A 21,613-nucleotide genomic window follows, 5' to 3' on the forward strand; every position below is an offset into this window, starting at 1 on the left:
TGATGAGGTTAGCGATTTTTTTGTATATTTTTGCAATGTCGAAATCTTTGATTTCGGTGATGGGACGGTTAGGTTGGGATAGGTTTGGTGAGTTTAGCGAGTTTTTTGTATATTTTTGCAATGTCGAATTCTTTGATTTCGGTGATAGTTAGGTTAGGTTGGGTTAGGTTTTGTGAGGTTAGCAAGTTTTTTGTATGTTTTCGCTATGTCGAAATTTTTGATTTCGGTGTTCGTTAGGTTAGGTTGGGTGAAAATTGGTGAGGTTATCGAGTTTTGCGCAAAACTTACAATGTCGAATTTATGATTTCAGTGATGGTTAGGTTAGGTTAAGTTAGGTTTGGTGAGTCTACCACGTTGTGTGTATTTTTTTGCAATCGAATTCTTTGATTTCGGTCATGGTTAGGTTAGGTTGGGTTTCGTTTGATGAGGTTAGCGAGTTTTTTGTATATTTTTGTTATGTCAAATTCTTTGATTTCAATGACAGACAGGTTAGGTTGGGTAAGGTTTGGTGAGGTTAGCGAGTTTTTTTTATGTTTTTGCATGCTCCAATTCTTTGATTTCGGTCATGGTTAGGTAAGGTTGGGTTAGGTTTGGTGAGGTTGCCGAGATTTGTGTAAATCTTACAATCTCGAATTCTTTGATTTCGGTGATGGTTAGGTTAGGTTGGATTAGGTTTGGTAAGGTTATCGAGTTTTGTGAATAACTAACAATCTCGAATTCTTTGATTTCGGTGATGGTTAGGTTAGGTCTGGTTAGGTTTGGTGAGGGTAGCGAGTTTTTGTATATTTTTGCAATGTCGAAATCTTTGATTTCGGTGATCGGTAGGTTAGGTTGGGTGAGGTTTGGTGAGGATATCGAGTTTTGTGAATATTTTACAATGTCGAATTCTTTTATTTCGGTGATGGGAAGGTTAGGTTGGGTAAGGTTTTGTGAGGTTAGCGAGTTTTTTGTATGTTTTCGCAATGTCGAAATTTTTGATTTCGGTATTCGGTAGGTTAGGTTGGGTGAAGTTTGGTGAGGTTATCGAGTTTTGCGCAAAACTTACAATGTCGAATTTATGATTTCAGTGATGGTTAGGTTAGGTTAAGTTAGGTTTGGTAAGGTTATCGAGTTTTGTGAATAACTTACAATCTCGAATTCTTTGATTTCGGTGATGGTTAGGTTAGGTTGGATTAGGTTTGGTGAGGTTGGCGATTTTTCTGTATATTTTTGCAATGTCGAAATCTTTGATTTCGGTGATGGGAAGGTTAGGTTGGGTTAGAGTTGGTGAGGTTAGCTTTTTTTTTGTATATTTTTGCTATGTCGAATTATTTGATTTCAATGATAGTTAGGTTAGGTTTGGGGAGGTTAGCGAGTATTTTGTAAGTTTTTGCAATGTCGAAATCTTTGCTTTCGGTGATGGGTAGGTTAGGTTGGGTGAGGTTTTTTGAGGTTACCGAGTTTTGTGCAAATCTAAATATCTGGAATTCTTTGATTTCAGTGATGGCTGGGTTAGGTTGGGTTAGGTTTGGTAAGGTTATCGAGTTTTGTGAATAACTTACAATCTCGAATTCTTTGATTTCGGTGATGGTAAGGTTAGGTTGGATTAGGTTTCGTTAGGTAAGCGAGTTTTGTGAATAACAAACAATGTCGAATTCTGTTATTTCGGTTATGGTTATGTTAGGTTGGGTTAGGTTTGGTGAGGTTAGCGAGTTTTTTGTATATTTTTGCAATGTCTAATTCTTTGATTTTAGTGATAGTTAGGTTTTGGTTGGGTTAGTTTTGGTGAGGTTAGCACGTTTTATGTATATTTTTGCTATGTCAAATTCTTTGATTTTAATGATAGTTAGGTTAGGTTGGGTTAGGTTTGGTGGGGTTAGCGATTTTTTTTTATATTTTTGCAAAGTCAAAATCTTTGATTTCGGTGATGGGTAGGTTAGGTTGGGTGAGGTTTGGTGAGGTTACAGAATTTTGTGCATATCTTACAATCTCGAATTCTTTGATTTCGGTGATGGTAAGGTTAGGTTAGATTAGGTGTGTCGAGGTTAGCACGTTTTGTGTATATTTTTGCATTGTCGATTTCTTGTATTTCGGTGATGGTAAGGTTAGGTTGGATTAGGTTTTGTGAGGTAAGCGAGCTTTTTGTATATTTTTGCAATGTCGAATTCTTTGATTTTGGTGATAGTTAAGTTAGGTTGGGTAAGGTTTGGGGAGGTTAGCGATTTTTTTGTATATTTTTGCAATGTCGAAATCTTTGATTTCGGTGATGGGTAGGTTAGGTTGGGTTAGGTTTGGTGACGTTACCGAGTTTTGTGCAAATCTTACAATCTCGAATTCTTTGATTTCAGTGATGGTTAGGTAAGGTTGGGCTAGGTTTGGTAAGGTTATCGAGTTTTGTGAATAACTTAGAATCTCGAATTCTTTGATTTCGGTGATGGTAAGGTTAGGTTGGATTAGGTTTCGTTAGGTAAGCGAGTTTTGTGAATAAAAAACAATGTCGAATTCTGTTATTACGGTTATGGTTATGTTAGGTTGGGTTAGGTTTGGTGAGGTTAGCGAATTTTTTGTATATTTTTGCAATGTCGAATTCTTTGATTTTGGTGATATCTAGGTTAGGTTGGGTTTGGTTTGGTGAGGTTAGCACGTTGTGGGTATATTTTTGCGATGTCGAATACTTGGATTTCGGTGATGGTTAGGTTATGTTGGGTTTGGTTTAGTGAGGTTAGCACGTTTTGTGTATATTTTTGCAATCGAATTCTTTGATTTCGGTCATGGTTAGGTTAGGTAGGGTTTCGTTTGGTGAGGTAAGCGAGTTTTTTGTATAGTTATGCAATGTCGAATTCTTTGATTTCAATGATAGTTAGGTTATGTTGGGTTAGGTTTGGTGAGGTTAGCGATTTTTTTTGTATATTTTTGCAATTTCAAAATCTTTGATTTCGGTGATGGGAAGTTAATGTTGGGTTATGTTTGGTGAGGTTAGCGAGTTTTTTGTATATTTTTGCAATGTCGAATTCTTTGATTTTGGTGATAGTTAGGTTAGGTTGGGTTAGGTTTGATGATGTTAGCACGTTTTGTGTATATTTTTGCAATGTCAAATTCTTGGATTTCGGTGATGGTTGGGTTAGGTTGGGTTAGGTTTCGTAAGGTTATAGAGTTTTGTGAATAACTTACAATCTCGAATTCTTTGATTTCGGTCATGGTTAGGTTAGGTTGGGTTAGGTTTGGTGAGTTTAGCACGTTTTTTGTATATTTTTGCAATGTCGAATTCTTGGATTTCGGTGATGGTTAGGTTAGGTTGTGTTAGGTTTGGTATGGTTATTGAGTTTTGTGAATAACTTTCAATCTCGAATTCTTTGATTTCGGTGATGGTTTGGTTAGGTTGGATTAGATTTGGTGAGGTAAGCGAGTTTTTTGTATATTTTTGCTATGTCGAATCCTTTTATTTCAATGATAGTTAGGTAAGGTTGGGTTAGGTTTGATGAGGATAGCAATTTTTTTGTATATTTTTGCAATGTCGAAATCTTTGATTTCGGTGATGGGTAGGTTAGGTTTGGTGAGGTTTGGTGTGGTTACCGAGTTTTGTGCAAATCTTGAATTCTTTGTTTTCAGTGATGATTAGGTTAGGTTGGGTTAGGTTTGGTAATGTTATCGAGTTTTGTGAATTACTTTAAATCTCGAATTCTTTGATTTCGGTGATGGTTAGGCTAGGTTGGATTAGGTTTGGTGAGGTTAGCGAGTTTTTTGTATATTTTAGCTATGTCGAATCCTTTGATTTCATTGATAGTTAGGTTAGGTTGGGTATGGTTTGGTGAGGTAAGCGATTTTTTTGTATATTTTTCAATGTCGAAATCTTTGATTTGGGTGATGGGTAGGTTCGGTTGGGTGAGGTTTGGTGAGGTTAGCGAGTTTTTTGTATATATTTGCTATGTCGAATTCTTTGATTTTATTGATAGTAAGGTTAGGTTGGGTTAGGTTTGGTGAGGTTAGCGATTTTTCTGTATATTTTTGCAACGTCGAAATCTTTGATTTCATTGATGGGAAAGTTAGGTTGGGTTTGGGTTGGTGAGGTTAGCGAGTTTTTTGTAAATTTTTGCAATGTCGAATTCTTTGATTTTGGTGATATCTAGGTTAGGTTGGGTTTGGTTTGGTGAGGTTAGCACGTTGTGGGTATATTTTTGCGATGTCGAATACTTGGATTTCGGTGATGGTTAGGTTATGTTGGGTTTGGTTTAGTGAGGTTAGCACGTTTTGTGTATATTTTTGCAATGTCGAAATCTTTGATTTCGGTAATAGTTAGGTTTGGTTGGGTTAGGTTTGGTGACGAAAGCTCGTTTTGTGAATATTTTTGCAATCGAATTTTTTTATTTCGGTCATGGTTAGGTTAGGTTGGATTAGGTTTTGTCAAGTAAGCGAGTTTTTTGTATATTTTTGCAATGTCGAATTCTTTGATTTCGGTGATAGTAAGGTTAGGTTGGGTTAGGTTAGGTTAGGTTAGGTTAGGTTAGGTTAGGTTAGGTTAGGTTAGGTTAGGTTAGGTTAGGTTAGGTTAGGTTAGGTTTCTTGTCGAATTTCGAATTCTTGGATTTCGGTGATGGTTAGGTAAGGTTGGGTTAGCTTTGGTGAGGTAAGCGAGTTTTTTGTATATTTTTGCAATGTCGAAATCTTTGATTTCGGTAATAGTTAGGTTTGGTTGGGTTAGGTTTGGTGACGTAAGCTCGTTTTGTGAATATTTTTGCAATCGAATTCTTTGATTTCGGTCATGGTTAGGTTAGGTTGGATTAGGTTTTGTGAGGTAAGCGAGTTTTTTGTATATTTTTGCAATGTCGAATTCTTTGATTTCGGTGATAGTAAGGTTAGGTTGGGTTAGGTTAGGTTAGGTTAGGATAGGTTAGGTTAGGTTAGGTTAGGTTAGGTTAGGTTAGGTTTCTTGTCGAATGTCGAATTCTTGGATTTCGGTGATGGTTAGGTTAGGTTGGGTTAGGTTTGATGAGGTAAGAGAGTTTTTTGAATATTTTTGCGAAATCAAAGAATTCTTTGATTTGGTTGCTTTGTTTTGATGAGGTTAGCGATTTTTTTGTATATTTTTGCAATGTCGAAATCTTTGATTTCGGTGATGGGAAGGTTAGGTTGGGATAGGTTTGGTGAGTCTAGCGAGTTTTTTGTATATTTTTGCAATGTCGAATTCTTTGATTTTGGTGATAGTTAAGTTAGGTTGGGTAAGGTTTGGGGAGGATAGCGATTTTTTTGTATATTTTTGCAATGTCGAAATCTTTGATTTTGGTGATGGGAAGTTTAGGTTGGGTTAGGTTTGGTAAGGTTAGCGAGTTTTGTGCAAATCTTACAATCTCGAATTCTTTGATTTCAGTGATGGTTGGGTTAGGTTGGGTTAGGTTTCGTAAGGTTATAGAGTTTTGTGAATAGCTTACAATCTCGAATTCTTTGATTTCGATCATGGTTAGGTAAGGTTGGGTTAGGTTGGGTTAGGTTTGGTGAGGTAAGCGAGTTTTTTGTATATTTTTGCAATGTCGAAATCTTTGATTTCGGTGATCGGTAGGTTAGGTTGGGTGTGGTTTGGTGAGGATATCGAGTTTTGTGAATATTTTACAATGTCGAATTCTTTTATTTCGGTGATGGGAAGGTTAGGTTGGGTTAGGTTTGGTGAGGTTAGCGAGTTTTTTGTATATTTTTGCAATGTCGAATTCTTTGATTTCAATGATAGTTAGGTTAGGTTGGGTTTGTTTTGATGAGGTGAGCGATTTTTTTGTATATTTTTGCAATGTCGAATTCTTTGATTTCAATGATAGTTAGGTTAGGTTGGGTTAGGTTTGGTGAGGTTCGCGAGTTTTATGAATAACTTACAATCTCGAATTCTTTGATTTCGGTGATGTTTGAGTTAGGTTGGATTATTAGGTTTGGGTAGTTTAGCGAATTTTTGTATATTTTCGCTATGTCGAATTCTTTGATTTCAGAGATAGTTAGGTGAGGTTGGGTGAGGTTTGGTGAGGTTATCGAGTTTTTTGTATATTTTTGCAATGTCGAATTCTTTGATTTCAATGATAGTTAGGTAAGGTTGGATTTGTTTTGATGAGGTTAGCGATTTTTTTAGTATATTTTTGCAATGTCGAAATCTTTGATTTCGGAGATGGGAACGTTAGGTCAGGTTAGATTAGGTTAGGTAAGGTAAGGTTAGGTTAGGTTACCAAATATTGTGTAATCTTAGAATCTCGAATTCTTTGATTTCAGTGATGGTTAGGTGAGGTTGGGTTAGGTTTGGTAAGGTTATCGAGTTTTGTGAATAACTTACAATCTCGAATTCTTTGATTTCGGTGATGGTAAGGTTAGGTTGGGTAAGGTTTGGTGAGGTAAGCGAGTTTTTTGTATATTTTTGCAATATCGAAATCTTTGATTTCGGTGATCGGTAGGTTAGGTTGGGTGATGTTTGGTGAGGTTATCGAGTTTTGTGAATATTTTACAATGTCAAATTCTTTTATTTCGGTGATGGGAAGGTAAGGTTAGGTTAGGTTTGGTGAGGTAAGCGAGTTTTTTGTATATTTTTGCAATGTCGAATTCTTTGATTTTGGTGATAGTTAGGTTAGGTTGGGTTAGGTTTGGTGAGGTTATCGAGTTTTTTGAATAACTAACAATCTCGAATTCTTTGATTTCGGTGATGTTTGGGTTAAGTTGGTTTTCGTTTGTTGAGGTTACCGAGTATTGTGAAAAACGTACAATGTCGAATTCTTGGATATCGGTGATGGTTAGGTAAGGTTGGATTAGCTTTGGTGAGGTAAGCGAGTTTTTTGTATATTTTTGCAATGTCGAAATCTTTGATTTCGGTAATAGTTAGGTTTGGTTGGGTTAGGTTTGGTGACGTAAGCTCGTTTTGTGAATATTTTTGCAATGTCGAATTCTTGGATATCGGTGATGGTAAGGTTAGGTTGGGTTAGCTTTGGTGAGGTAAGCGAGTTTTTTGTATATTTTTGCAATATCGAAATCTTTGATTGCGGTGATAGTTTGGTTAGGTTGGGTTAGGTTTGGTGGGGTTACCAATTTTTGCGCAAATCTTACAATCTCGAATTTTTTGATTTCAGTGATGGTTATGTTAGGTTGGGTAAGGTTTGGTAAGGTTATCGAGCTTAGTGAATAACTTACAATCTCGAATTCTTTGATTTCGGTCATGGTTAGGTTTAGTTGGGTTTCGTTTGTTGAGGTTAGCGAGTTTTGTGAATAACGGACAATCTCGAATTCTTTGATTTCGGTGATGGTAAGGTTAGGTTGGGTTAGGTTTGGTGAGGTAACCGAGTTTTGGGTAAATCTTACAATCTCGAATTCTTTGATTTCAGTGATGGTTGGGTTAGGTTGGGTAAGGTTTGCTTAGGTAATGGAGTTTTGTGAATAACGTACAATCTCGAATTCTTTGATTTCGGTGATGGTAAGGTTAGGTTGGGTTAGGTTTGGTGAGGTAAGCGAGTTTTTTGTATATTTTTGCAATGTCGGATTCTTTGATTTCAATGATAGTTAGGGTAGGTTGGGTTTGTTTTGATGAGCTTAGCGATTTTTTTGTATATTTTTGCAACGTCGAAATCTTTGATTTCGGTGATAGGAAGGTAAGGTTGGGTTAGGTTTGATGAGGTAAGCGAGTTTTATGTATATTTTTGCAATGTCGAATTCTTTGATTTCGGTGATAGTTAGGTTAGGTTGGGTTAGCTTTGGTGAGGTGAGCACGTTTTGTGTATATTTTTGCAATGTCGAATTCTTGGATTTAAGTCATGGTTAGGTTAGGTTGAGTTAGGTTTAGTGAGGTTAGCGAGTTTTTTGTATATTTTTGCAATGTCGAAATCTTTGATTTCGGTGATCGGTAGGTAAGGTTGGGTGAGGTTTGGTGAGGTTACCGAGTTTTGTGAAATCTAACAATCTCGAATTCTTTGATTTCAGTGATGGTTAGGTTAGGTTGGGTAAGGTTTGGTAAGGTTATCGAGTTTTGTTAATAACTTTCAATCTCGAATTCTTTGATTTCGGTGATGGTTGGATTATAAGGTTTGGATTATTAGGTTCTGGTTGATTAGTTTTTTTATATTTTTGCTATGTCGAATTCTTTGATTTCAATGATAGTTAGGTTAGGTTGGGTTAGGTTTGGTGAGGTAAGAGAGTTTTTTGAATATTTTTGCAATGTCGAATTCTTTCATTTGGTTGCTTTGTTTTGATGAGGTTAGCGATTTTTTTGTATATTTTTGCAATGTCGAAATCTTTGATTTCGGTGATGGGACGGTTAGGTTGGGATAGGTTTGGTGAGTTTAGCGAGTTTTTTGTATATTTTTGCAATGTCGAATTCTTTGATTTCGGTGATAGTTAGGTTAGGTTGGGTTAGGTTTTGTGAGGTTAGCAAGTTTTTTGTATGTTTTCGCTATGTCGAAATTTTTGATTTCGGTGTTCGTTAGGTTAGGTTGGGTGAAAATTGGTGAGGTTATCGAGTTTTGCGCAAAACTTACAATGTCGAATTTATGATTTCAGTGATGGTTAGGTTAGGTTAAGTTAGGTTTGGTGAGTCTACCACGTTGTGTGTATTTTTTTGCAATCGAATTCTTTGATTTCGGTCATGGTTAGGTTAGGTTGGGTTTCGTTTGATGAGGTTAGCGAGTTTTTTGTATATTTTTGTTATGTCAAATTCTTTGATTTCAATGACAGACAGGTTAGGTTGGGTAAGGTTTGGTGAGGTTAGCGAGTTTTTTTTATGTTTTTGCATGCTCCAATTCTTTGATTTCGGTCATGGTTAGGTAAGGTTGGGTTAGGTTTGGTGAGGTTGCCGAGATTTGTGTAAATCTTACAATCTCGAATTCTTTGATTTCGGTGATGGTTAGGTTAGGTTGGATTAGGTTTGGTAAGGTTATCGAGTTTTGTGAATAACTAACAATCTCGAATTCTTTGATTTCGGTGATGGTTAGGTTAGGTCTGGTTAGGTTTGGTGAGGGTAGCGAGTTTTTGTATATTTTTGCAATGTCGAAATCTTTGATTTCGGTGATCGGTAGGTTAGGTTGGGTGAGGTTTGGTGAGGATATCGAGTTTTGTGAATATTTTACAATGTCGAATTCTTTTATTTCGGTGATGGGAAGGTTAGGTTGGGTAAGGTTTTGTGAGGTTAGCGAGTTTTTTGTATGTTTTCGCAATGTCGAAATTTTTGATTTCGGTGTTCGGTAGGTTAGGTTGGGTGAAGTTTGGTGAGGTTATCGAGTTTTGCGCAAAACTTACAATGTCGAATTTATGATTTCAGTGATGGTTAGGTTAGGTTAAGTTAGGTTTGGTAAGGTTATCGAGTTTTGTGAATAACTTACAATCTCGAATTCTTTGATTTCGGTGATGGTTAGGTTAGGTTGGATTAGGTTTGGTGAGGTTGGCGATTTTTCTGTATATTTTTGCAATGTCGAAATCTTTGATTTCGGTGATGGGAAGGTTAGGTTGGGTTAGAGTTGGTGAGGTTAGCTTTTTTTTTGTATATTTTTGCTATGTCGAATTATTTGATTTCAATGATAGTTAGGTTAGGTTTGGGGAGGTTAGCGAGTATTTTGTAAGTTTTTGCAATGTCGAAATCTTTGCTTTCGGTGATGGGTAGGTTAGGTTGGGTGAGGTTTTTTGAGGTTACCGAGTTTTGTGCAAATCTAAATATCTGGAATTCTTTGATTTCAGTGATGGCTGGGTTAGGTTGGGTTAGGTTTGGTAAGGTTATCGAGTTTTGTGAATAACTTACAATCTCGAATTCTTTGATTTCGGTGATGGTAAGGTTAGGTTGGATTAGGTTTCGTTAGGTAAGCGAGTTTTGTGAATAACAAACAATGTCGAATTCTGTTATTTCGGTTATGGTTATGTTAGGTTGGGTTAGGTTTGGTGAGGTTAGCGAGTTTTTTGTATATTTTTGCAATGTCTAATTCTTTGATTTTAGTGATAGTTAGGTTTTGGTTGGGTTAGTTTTGGTGAGGTTAGCACGTTTTATGTATATTTTTGCTATGTCAAATTCTTTGATTTTAATGATAGTTAGGTTAGGTTGGGTTAGGTTTGGTGGGGTTAGCGATTTTTTTTTATATTTTTGCAAAGTCAAAATCTTTGATTTCGGTGATGGGTAGGTTAGGTTGGGTGAGGTTTGGTGAGGTTACAGAATTTTGTGCATATCTTACAATCTCGAATTCTTTGATTTCGGTGATGGTAAGGTTAGGTTAGATTAGGTGTGTCGAGGTTAGCACGTTTTGTGTATATTTTTGCATTGTCGATTTCTTGTATTTCGGTGATGGTAAGGTTAGGTTGGATTAGGTTTTGTGAGGTAAGCGAGCTTTTTGTATATTTTTGCAATGTCGAATTCTTTGATTTTGGTGATAGTTAAGTTAGGTTGGGTAAGGTTTGGGGAGGTTAGCGATTTTTTTGTATATTTTTGCAATGTCGAAATCTTTGATTTCGGTGATGGGTAGGTTAGGTTGGGTTAGGTTTGGTGACGTTACCGAGTTTTGTGCAAATCTTACAATCTCGAATTCTTTGATTTCAGTGATGGTTAGGTAAGGTTGGGCTAGGTTTGGTAAGGTTATCGAGTTTTGTGAATAACTTAGAATCTCGAATTCTTTGATTTCGGTGATGGTAAGGTTAGGTTGGATTAGGTTTCGTTAGGTAAGCGAGTTTTGTGAATAAAAAACAATGTCGAATTCTGTTATTACGGTTATGGTTATGTTAGGTTGGGTTAGGTTTGGTGAGGTTAGCGAATTTTTTGTATATTTTTGCAATGTCGAATTCTTTGATTTTGGTGATATCTAGGTTAGGTTGGGTTTGGTTTGGTGAGGTTAGCACGTTGTGGGTATATTTTTGCGATGTCGAATACTTGGATTTCGGTGATGGTTAGGTTATGTTGGGTTTGGTTTAGTGAGGTTAGCACGTTTTGTGTATATTTTTGCAATCGAATTCTTTGATTTCGGTCATGGTTAGGTTAGGTAGGGTTTCGTTTGGTGAGGTAAGCGAGTTTTTTGTATAGTTATGCTATGTCGAATTCTTTGATTTCAATGATAGTTAGGTTATGTTGGGTTAGGTTTGGTGAGGTTAGCGATTTTTTTTGTATATTTTTGCAATTTCAAAATCTTTGATTTCGGTGATGGGAAGTTAATGTTGGGTTATGTTTGGTGAGGTTAGCGAGTTTTTTGTATATTTTTGCAATGTCGAATTCTTTGATTTTGGTGATAGTTAGGTTAGGTTGGGTTAGGTTTGATGATGTTAGCACGTTTTGTGTATATTTTTGCAATGTCAAATTCTTGGATTTCGGTGATGGTTGGGTTAGGTTGGGTTAGGTTTCGTAAGGTTATAGAGTTTTGTGAATAACTTACAATCTCGAATTCTTTGATTTCGGTCATGGTTAAGTTAGGTTGGGTTAGGTTTGGTGAGTTTAGCACGTTTTTTGTATATTTTTGCAATGTCGAATTCTTGGATTTCGGTGATGGTTAGGTTAGGTTGTGTTAGGTTTGGTATGGTTATTGAGTTTTGTGAATAACTTTCAATCTCGAATTCTTTGATTTCGGTGATGGTTTGGTTAGGTTGGATTAGATTTGGTGAGGTAAGCGAGTTTTTTGTATATTTTTGCTATGTCGAATCCTTTTATTTCAATGATAGTTAGGTAAGGTTGGGTTAGGTTTGATGAGGATAGCAATTTTTTTGTATATTTTTGCAATGTCGAAATCTTTGATTTCGGTGATGGGTAGGTTAGGTTTGGTGAGGTTTGGTGTGGTTACCGAGTTTTGTGCAAATCTTGAATTCTTTGTTTTCAGTGATGATTAGGTTAGGTTGGGTTAGGTTTGGTAATGTTATCGAGTTTTGTGAATTACTTTAAATCTCGAATTCTTTGATTTCGGTGATGGTTAGGCTAGGTTGGATTAGGTTTGGTGAGGTTAGCGAGTTTTTTGTATATTTTAGCTATGTCGAATCCTTTGATTTCATTGATAGTTAGGTTAGGTTGGGTATGGTTTGGTGAGGTAAGCGATTTTTTTGTATATTTTTCAATGTCGAAATCTTTGATTTGGGTGATGGGTAGGTTCGGTTGGGTGAGGTTTGGTGAGGTTAGCGAGTTTTTTGTATATATTTGCTATGTCGAATTCTTTGATTTTATTGATAGTAAGGTTAGGTTGGGTTAGGTTTGGTGAGGTTAGCGATTTTTCTGTATATTTTTGCAACGTCGAAATCTTTGATTTCATTGATGGGAAAGTTAGGTTGGGTTTGGGTTGGTGAGGTTAGCGAGTTTTTTGTAAATTTTTGCAATGTCGAATTCTTTGATTTTGGTGATATCTAGGTTAGGTTGGGTTTGGTTTGGTGAGGTTAGCACGTTGTGGGTATATTTTTGCGATGTCGAATACTTGGATTTCGGTGATGGTTAGGTTATGTTGGGTTTGGTTTAGTGAGGTTAGCACGTTTTGTGTATATTTTTGCAATCGAATTCTTTGATTTTGGTCATGGTTAGGTTAGGTAGGGTTTCGTTTGATGAGGTTAGCGAGTTTTTTGTATATTTATGCTATGTCGAATTCTTTGATTTCAATGATAGTAAGGTTAAGTTGGGTTAGGTTTGGTGAGGTTAGCGATTTTTTTTGTATATTTTTGCAATTTCAAAATCTTTGATTTCGGTGATGGGAAGTTAATGTTGGGTTATGTTTGGTGAGGTTAGCTAGTAATTTGTATATTTTTGCAATGTCGAATTCTTTGATTTTGGTGATAGTTAGGCTAGGTTGGGTTAGGTTTGATGATGTTAGCACGTTTTGTGTATATTTTTGCAATGTCAAATTCTTGGATTTCGGTGATGGTAAGTTTAAGTTCGGTTTGGTTTGGTGAGGCTACCACGTTTTGTGTATATTTTTGCAATCGAATTCTTTGATTTCGGTCACGGTTAGGTTAGGTTGGGTTAGGTTTGGTGATGTTTCCGAGTTTTGTGTAAATCTTACAATCTCGAATTCTTTGATTGCGGTGATGGTTAGGTTAGGTTGTGTTAGGTTTGGTAAGGTTATTGAGTTTTGTGAATAACTTTCAATCTCGAATTCTTTGATTTCAGTTATGGTTAGGTTAGGTTGGGCTAGGTTGGTAAGGTTATTGAGATTTGTGAATAACTTACAATCTCGAACTCTTTGATTTCGGTGATGGTTTGGTTAGGTTGGATTAGGTTTGGTGAGGTTAGCGAGTTTTTTGTATAGTTTTGCAATGTCGAATTCTTTGATTTTGTCAATAGTTAGGTTAGGTTGGGTTAGGTTTGGTGAGTTTAGCACGTTTTGTGTAAATTTTTGCAATGTCGAATTCTTTGATTTTGGTGATATTTAGGTTTGGTTGGGCTTGGTTTGGTGAGGTTAGCGATTTTTTTGTATATTTTTGCAATGTCGAAATCTTTGATTTTGGTGATGGGAAGTTTAGGTTGGGTTAGGTTTGGTGAGGTTAGCGAGTTTTGTGCAAATCTTACAATCTCGAATTCTTTGATTTCAGTGATGGTTGGGTTAGGTTGGGTTAGGTTTCGTAAGGTTATAGAGTTTTGTGAATAACTTTCAATCTCGAATTCTTTGATTTCGGTGATGGTTTGGTTAGGTTGGATTAGGTTTGGTGAGGTAAGCGAGTTTTTTGTATATTTTTGCTATGTCGAATCCTTTTATTTCAATGATAGTTAGGTAAGGTTGGGTTAGGTTTGATGAGGATAGCAATTTTTTTGTTTATTTTTGCAATGTCGAAATCTTTGATTTCGGTGATGGGTAGGTTAGGTTGGGTGAGGTTTGGTGTGGTTACCGAGTTTTGTGCAAATCTTGAATTCTTTGTTTTCATTGATGATTAGGTTAGGTTGTGTTAGGTTTGGTAATGTTATCGAGTTTTGTGAATTACTTTAAATCTCGAATTCTTTGATTTCGGTGATGGTTAGGTTAGGTTGGATTAGGTTTGGTGAGGTTAGCGAGTTTTTTGTATATTTTAGCTATTTCGAATCCTTTGATTTCATTGATAGTTAGGTTAGGTTTGGTAAGGTTTGGTGAGGTAAGCGATTTTTTTGTATATTTTTCAATGTCGAAATCTTTGATTTCGGTGATGGGAAGGTTAGGTTGGGTTAGGTTTGGTGAGGTAAGCGAGTTTTTTGTATATTTTTGCAATGTCGAATTCTTTGATTTCGGTGATGGATAGGTTAGGTTGGGTTAGGTTTGGTGAGGTTAGCGAGTTTTTTGTATATTATTGCTACTAGTGTAGGGCCCGTTTATTTCAACGGGTGGTTTCGAAAAAAATTGAAACTCAAATAAAAATAAAGTTAAATATATGGAATCGACTTTCGGAAAGACAAAGGCACAAAAAAATGAAAATTATGAAAAAAATGAAAAATATGAAAATAATGAAAAATATGAAAAAAATGAAAAATATGAAAATAATGAAAAATATGAAAAAAATGAAAAATATTGTTGCGTGGACGTGAAGGGGGGGTTTCCAGAATCGGAGAAAGACGCAGGAAGATGGGTAGTAGCGGTTTATTCGTGTTCTCTTGGCGGCGGTCCGGGCTGGAATGAATTCCATGCCGAGAACGCCCCATATTTATACTCGCTGGACACAGTACACATACATACATATCTCAACAATCATTGGTCGATGAGTCAGACGATGCCTTTGGCCGTTGCATAGGGCTGATTCATTCGTGGAGGCCTTTTTGGCGGGAACGAGAGATCAGGTGATCCGCGGTCGTGAACCATCAGTCCACGAGCGCCACTCACCTAATCTCTACGTTACAATATGAAAAAAATATTAAAAATGAAAAAAAATGAAAAAACTGAAAATAATGAAAAAAAAATTAAAAAATGGAAATAATGAAAAAGATGAAAAATTAAAAAAAAATTAAAAAAAACGAAAAAACTGAAAATAAGAAAAATATGAAAAAAAATGAAAAATATGAAAAAAAAAAATGTTCCCCATACTGGTTGATGGTTGATCATAAGAAATCGGAAATCGAAAAAGGTTGTCGACGAAAGCTGAAGATACGCGAATGATGGGTTCCCCATACTTCTATAGGTAAATCGAATATTAAGTAATTTTAGAGCGTTTTTTCTTTCGAGGCTGCATTCTAATGGCTTGTGACCTGTTCTGGGTGAAGGGGCCTTAGTTCGATTCCGTGATTTGGAATTAATTTTATTTTTCAAATATCGCTAAAATATAAATTAATTTTAATTATTTCAATTAAAAATATATATTTAATTGTTTTATATGAAAAGAAAACAAAATGGTTCAAAACCTCGCTAAATGAAATTATTAAAATTACGTATTTTTATATGGCGAGAAGGAATATTTCAATTAATGTTTAAAAAAAAAAGGTGAAATGAAAAATTGGATTTGGCGTCATGTCCGAGACCATTAGCTCAATTAGACCTATATTCAGGCTATTTGGGGTGATCGGTTCGAGTCGCGACAAAGTCTTCTCGTCGAAAAATGAATTAATCGATTTTTATCGATTCGTTTATTATGTTCGGCGAGAGTTAGGACACACACACACACACACCCACACACACACACACAGATTACCGTCTTTATATATATATGATATTTGAATTCGTATGTGCGCCGAATATTTTTAAGCAATGAGCGTTTTGTTTCGAATGTGGCCTTACGAAATTACCGATTTATATACGTGTTTGTATTCGTGTCAGAAAATAATTTATAAAAACGACCATCACGATGGGAAAACTTCAATTTCCTCCGTGAGCGTTTTCCCGTTGTGCACGCGTCAAAGGCGAGCTTTATCGCCAACGGGTTCGAAGGTTGTATTTCTTTTGTGAGATGTCGTAATAAATATTTTTTTCAATGCGTTTTAGTTTTTTTACGACCACTGAAACAATCTTCTTCGGCAATCGTAAAAGGTGTTAAAATTTAAAAGGGTTTTATTAGCGACCTAGAGATATTCATTAGGGTAATATTACATTTCACATGTTAATACACAAACTTTACCCAATTCATAAATATTTTTATTTTATGAAAAGTGTCAAGAAAATACAGATAAAATTTATAATTTTCCAACTACACAGATACCCCAAGTAACGTGATAGATATGCAAATCAAAGTTTTCGGCTATTTCATCTTGAATTGATCATCACCTGACTTCTATTCATCATACGGAATAAACGAGACTACATATACTGTCACCATTTTGCCACAATCACAAACGAATGTATATATGTATGTACCCACAGTATAAAGTTGTCAAAAAAGTTTGAACATTGTAAATAGGTTTTTGAGCTCTTTTTCCTATTATCCTGTACATTAACATTAGAATATTATAATACTAGATTTTTTTAATTATTAACAAAATTAAATTAAACTTGTAAAGTAGAAAATGATCAGTAGATCAGTAGCTATTAAAATAGATATAAGATGTATAGTGAACATAATTTTGTAATAAGAAGAAGCATTTAAAAATCAAAAAAAATTGAAACAATAATATGACGACATGCACTATAATCAAACAGATTATTTTCAATTTAAATGCAAACTATATAATAGAATTCTTTAAATGTGCTAATTAAAGCTAGTAGGGTGGCTCGATGGTTGCGTTTATGTTAAGCACCGAGAGGTTACCGGGTTCGATCCCGTTTTAATATTTAATGCTGCTGGTCGGACTTGAATATTTGTGACTCCAAGTCGATCGTTTTCTATCAGAGTTTGCATTAGCAATAAATTATTATCCGATTTCATTGTTGAAGCAGTTCATCCATCAAATTGTCAAAAACCATCCTGCCCACTGTGTCAACAATATCTGAATTCACTATGTCAACAATATGTTCAACCAGTTGCATGAACTAGTGGTTAGCATATCTTGCTATTGTCAGTGTGGTTACAAGTTTGAGTCACACTGGTTGCTGCTGGCCAGACCTTGGTTTGTGACCAGGTCGGTCGTTTCAGATTTTCGCAATTTTTCTGATTTTCATTGAAACGATTCCTGCAAAATTGGCTTTCCCTCCCCGTTTCTCTCGCAAAATCTTGAGTTCTTATGTTATATCTCAAGGTTTTGCCATGTTTCTCTACATAGATGTCTCTGTGTATGATTATAGTATTGAAAAAATCGTATTGTTGTATGCATATTTGTTGATCGTCTTGTATACGATGTTTGCAATGCACTTTGCAATGTTTGACCATATATGTCATGTATAATTTCGAATTATGTATATAATTTGGTGTGATTTGGAGCGATCTGTAATGAAGAGTGTACACAGATTGATTGAATAAAATAAAATGTAAAAATGTATGTACAAGTCTAAATCCATAGATGCCTCTGTTGATTAATTCATAAATTAATTAAAAGCTAATTTCTTATTCTTCAGTATCTCAAAATTCTGCGATTTGTGTAATAAAACATGCTGCAGCGTTTGTAATTTGCTAGGAAGGCGCATTGGGTTTACTTGTCAGGCTTCTTGGTATAAATATATCTATGTAAAAATAAATATGTTGATATATAAAAATGACAATAGCTTTTCAGAAGAATGCTATACGCTGACGAATCCATAAAAAAACAATAGGTTTGCAACGTTCATGGGTTGAGAATTTTTTTGACATTTAATACGGAACTTTATAAACTGGGTGTAACAAACATAATAAAACCGTTATCAAAGTTATATATGTACACATAATGTTTGATTAAACTTCAATGAGTTTACAAGTACCAGCATGTATGTGTAAAAGAAGGGTATTAGTGGGTCGGTCGAATGAATATGCGACAAGTAGTTAGTCGTATTAAATTGCGACGGTGCAAACACAGAAACAGCGACACTTGGCAATTCCGTTCTGGAAAGTTTGACTAACTAAATGTCCAAATGAGCGATTACGGTAGCATCCCATCCATTTGGCTGATGAGGATATAATAAACTTAGACCACAAGCATCGGAGGGGCCTCCTTACATTGTAATCCCGGGGAGCCCGATCTTAATGGTGGCTATTACCACGACGCGTCGACTACACATCCTGGATTTAATCTGGGAGGAAATCGAAACACAAACAAAAAAGGTTTCACTTGGTTGTGTGAAGCAGAAGACGTGTCCTACTATTATATGACGTCATTTCTATATTGATAGAAAAAACCTCATTTATACACCTATGGAATATATGAGAAACCTATCCTTCACCTGTATGGAATAACGCCTCGAATACTAACCTTTCTGAGCTCCAAATAAATCACTAAAAATAATTTATGACACACCCGTATATGTATACTAACTTGAAAAAACTGCATGCCATAAATAATATTCCTTTAGTTATAGGCATTACTAACAAACTAACCAGTAGATTCTATGACAGAATCACTAATAACCATACTAACACACTTGTGAAGTCTCGGTGATTACATCAAAATGTCTATACCTTTCAGGTATAAACACAGATTACCTAAACACAATCTGCTTTAGATCGTCGACTTTAGAGAGACTTTAATTAATATTATGTATTAGGTGTATTATGAGCATTTATAAGAACTGTAAATAGGTTTTTGAGCTATTTTTCCTATTATGCTGTACATTAACATTAGAATAATATAATATTATGATTACTAACAAAATTAAATTAAAATTGTTAAATAGAAAATGATCAGTAGATCAGTAGCCATTAAAATAGACATAAGATGTATAAAAATCATTTAAAAATCAAAATCAAAAAACATTTATACACATACATTTGTATAGGATCCGTAAAAGCTTCAGTAGTTGAACTTAATATATTATAATTAATTTTCAATGATGTATATATGTATTTACTTCAATGCTGTATTTTTTACATTATCTACATTAGTACATATTCACAATGTACATAAAAGATATATTGTTTATCAGAATCGACAGATTCGAGTTTATTAGCATCTTAACCAGCAGAATAGCGGTTAGCATATGATTTTTTGAACAAAGTTAAAAAAATATGTTGTTTTATAAACTTTTAAATTTAATTTTTATTTTTATTTCACGAGGAAGGTTTGACAGGAAGACCCCAATTCCCAATGCAATTAAATAAATCACTATATTTCCAGAAGCTGAAGAACACTAAATAACAATTAATTAATTAAAGAATTAATCCATTTAGACATCAATGGATTTTAGATTTGTACATCCTTTTTACAAATTTTACATACAGAAGATTTGTGACGGCAGGAAAGATGATATTTTGCCAATTTTGAGGAACCGTTTCAACAATGATCAAATAAAATTGGCAAACTCTGATAAGAAACGATCGATTTGGAGTCACAAATACCCCCAAATCTAACCAGCAGTATAGCGGATCGAACCCACTGATCACTTGGTGCTAAACATACATTGAGCCATACTGCTGGCTAAATGTATATTTTAGTATATTTAAAGCTATTTTTTTATTTACTGAAAGTACTACTTTTACTAGTAAGCTTTGAAATTACGCTTTGAAACTATTCAGTTACTCAAACTAAAATTTTATATAAGTTTTTGATTTGATTTGATAACTTAAATAATAAAAGATCTGACAAAGTAAAGTCGCATTTTCTACGTATACATATTTATATAATATTTTAACTTTATATTTGTATGTACATACATACGTATTATATAGAGAATGTCGAAAATTTATTCATTTTTCATTCAATTATTTTCCGTTCAAAGTGCCGCCGTATAAATCCCCAAAGAGTAAGACATCAATCTAAATTCTTATTCCAGAACCAGGCTATTAGATGAGATGTGGACTTTCTAGAGCAGGTTGTCTTCTGCCCGAAAACAAATGACGGTCCCCTACCACATACGGTAATAAATAGTTGTTATTAAGGATCCTCCGTGTGACCTAGACCTCGCAGATAAACGTATAAAGGATAAATTATCGTCTGGCCTGTGCGTGGGATAAAAAGCTATCTTGTAAATGCAAAAGGTGATTTTTTGATTTACCAAAGCAAGCCGTGTTGTTGTTTGATTAATTTTAGTTTGAAATTTTCGAACACATCATACACATCTCCGATGAATCGTCCTGTGGAAATTTATTACCCTATTACAAAAAAAAAAAGTTGGCCGTTTCACTTCTACTTGCTATTTTTCAAACTGACTGACTTTTATACATAGCAAGAAGAATATTTTTTAAATCAATTTCCGTTCCAAATTAACTTTTTGCAATCTCGCAACGTTGAAACTTTAAACTTTTTATTCTTCCTTGCGTATAAAAAATGAGGACCACTTCATTTTTTCAAGTAGCCAACTTTTGAATAAATAATAAGCACTCACATTAAATAAAAATGTGAATCTTAACTTTTTATGTATACAATGTGAATCCATTCCAAAAGGCCTAAAAGATAATTTTATATTTTCAGAACGACGATAATAACATCATATAACTTAAAATTCATATAAACAATCAATTTCTTTATTTAAATTCAAAAACAGTTATATAATTATAATATATGTACATATATAACGACGGACGCGATTTATGTATGTGGGTATGTAGCGGATGCGTCGACCAGTATGGAGATTTCAAAAAAAAGAAACAAATCTTAAAATGCCAGGAGTATATGTTGTGCCAATAAATATTTCATAAAATAAATACACGTGAACGAGGTGCACAACCAATCAGCGTGAAGTGGTCCACGTGGACTAAAACGTTTGACCAATTAGAGCAATGACGATATATTCTGACCAATGGGTGCATTTTAAGCATCCGCTATGGGGATGTGGCGTGACGACCGATCGTGTCGAGGAGACGCAGAGAAGTAGGGACCTGAGCATCTGACATGTGCTCCTGATATTGAGCACCTGACTTGGAACGGGTGATGTCAGCGTCAGATACGCTACACGGGAGCGTACACACATACAAAGGCATACACACACACATTTATTCATCATTTCGAATGGGTAAGCGGGTTGGATCGGCGAGTATGTAATGCGCGCACTCAACATTTTACTATTAATACGTGCGAGTGCCAATAAATTATACCTTACATTATATTTTATTATTTAATTTCGGAACTATCAGTTAACGTGAACTGGCTCAACTGATCTTGGCATACTGTTTACGAGTGACTTCAAATTTTCGATTCATATTTCAGATATGTGCTGTAGGGCTAGTAAAATGCTTGGATTTGTTTTGCGCAATGATCACTACTTCCAAGATAATGGTGTTGCTTTATTGTTCGCTTGTCCGGAGCATATTCGAATTTGAGTCTGTAATTTGGAGTTCCACTGAATTTAGATTCTCTCTCTTGATAAAAAGAGTTCAAAAAAAGTTTCTTAGATGCCTCTATATGAGGAAATATAAATATTACCCCTATTTATTTTCCACTACCTTTTTACAAGGTATGCTAGGCTTTGACTCACTATCTTCAAGAAGAATTATTATATTTTCCAAATATTTCTTTGGAGTATTAAATGGAAGAATTGACAAACCTTCGATTTTATTGGAATTTAAATTTTCGGCGCCTGAATGTGGCAGAGCTTTGCGTCATCATTTACTTTTCCAACCTATTCCTGCAAAAACGTCTGCTTTCAATAGGTCGTCTCTTGTAAAGGCTTTCTGGTTCCTTAATGTGAACATTTGGACCTGTTCAATTGTCATGTTGATGAGCTGGTCAGTTTCATGAGATTCAACTCAAGTCTATTTGAATGAGATGAATGATTGGTAATTTTTATTGTTCTTTTCTTTG

At 35.1% G+C, this 21,613-nt stretch overlaps 1 protein-coding gene across 1 annotated transcript in view; it reads left to right on the forward strand.

The window, feature by feature from the left end:
- Positions 1-18,047, forward strand: part of LOC143912391 (uncharacterized) — a 42,634-nt gene extending 24,587 nt beyond the window's left edge. The window contains exons 2-4 of the mRNA XM_077431669.1: positions 15,636-15,746; positions 17,738-17,770; positions 17,850-18,047. Coding sequence (XP_077287795.1) covers positions 15,636-15,746; positions 17,738-17,770; positions 17,850-18,047 — 342 coding nt within the window. The remainder of the gene's footprint in view (positions 1-15,635; positions 15,747-17,737; positions 17,771-17,849) is intronic.
- The last annotated feature ends 3,566 nt before the right edge of the window (positions 18,048-21,613 follow it).

The sequence above is a fragment of the Arctopsyche grandis genome, chromosome 5, assembly GCF_051622035.1.
Source record: "Arctopsyche grandis isolate Sample6627 chromosome 5, ASM5162203v2, whole genome shotgun sequence".
In the NCBI taxonomy this organism is placed as follows: domain Eukaryota; kingdom Metazoa; phylum Arthropoda; class Insecta; order Trichoptera; family Hydropsychidae; genus Arctopsyche; species Arctopsyche grandis.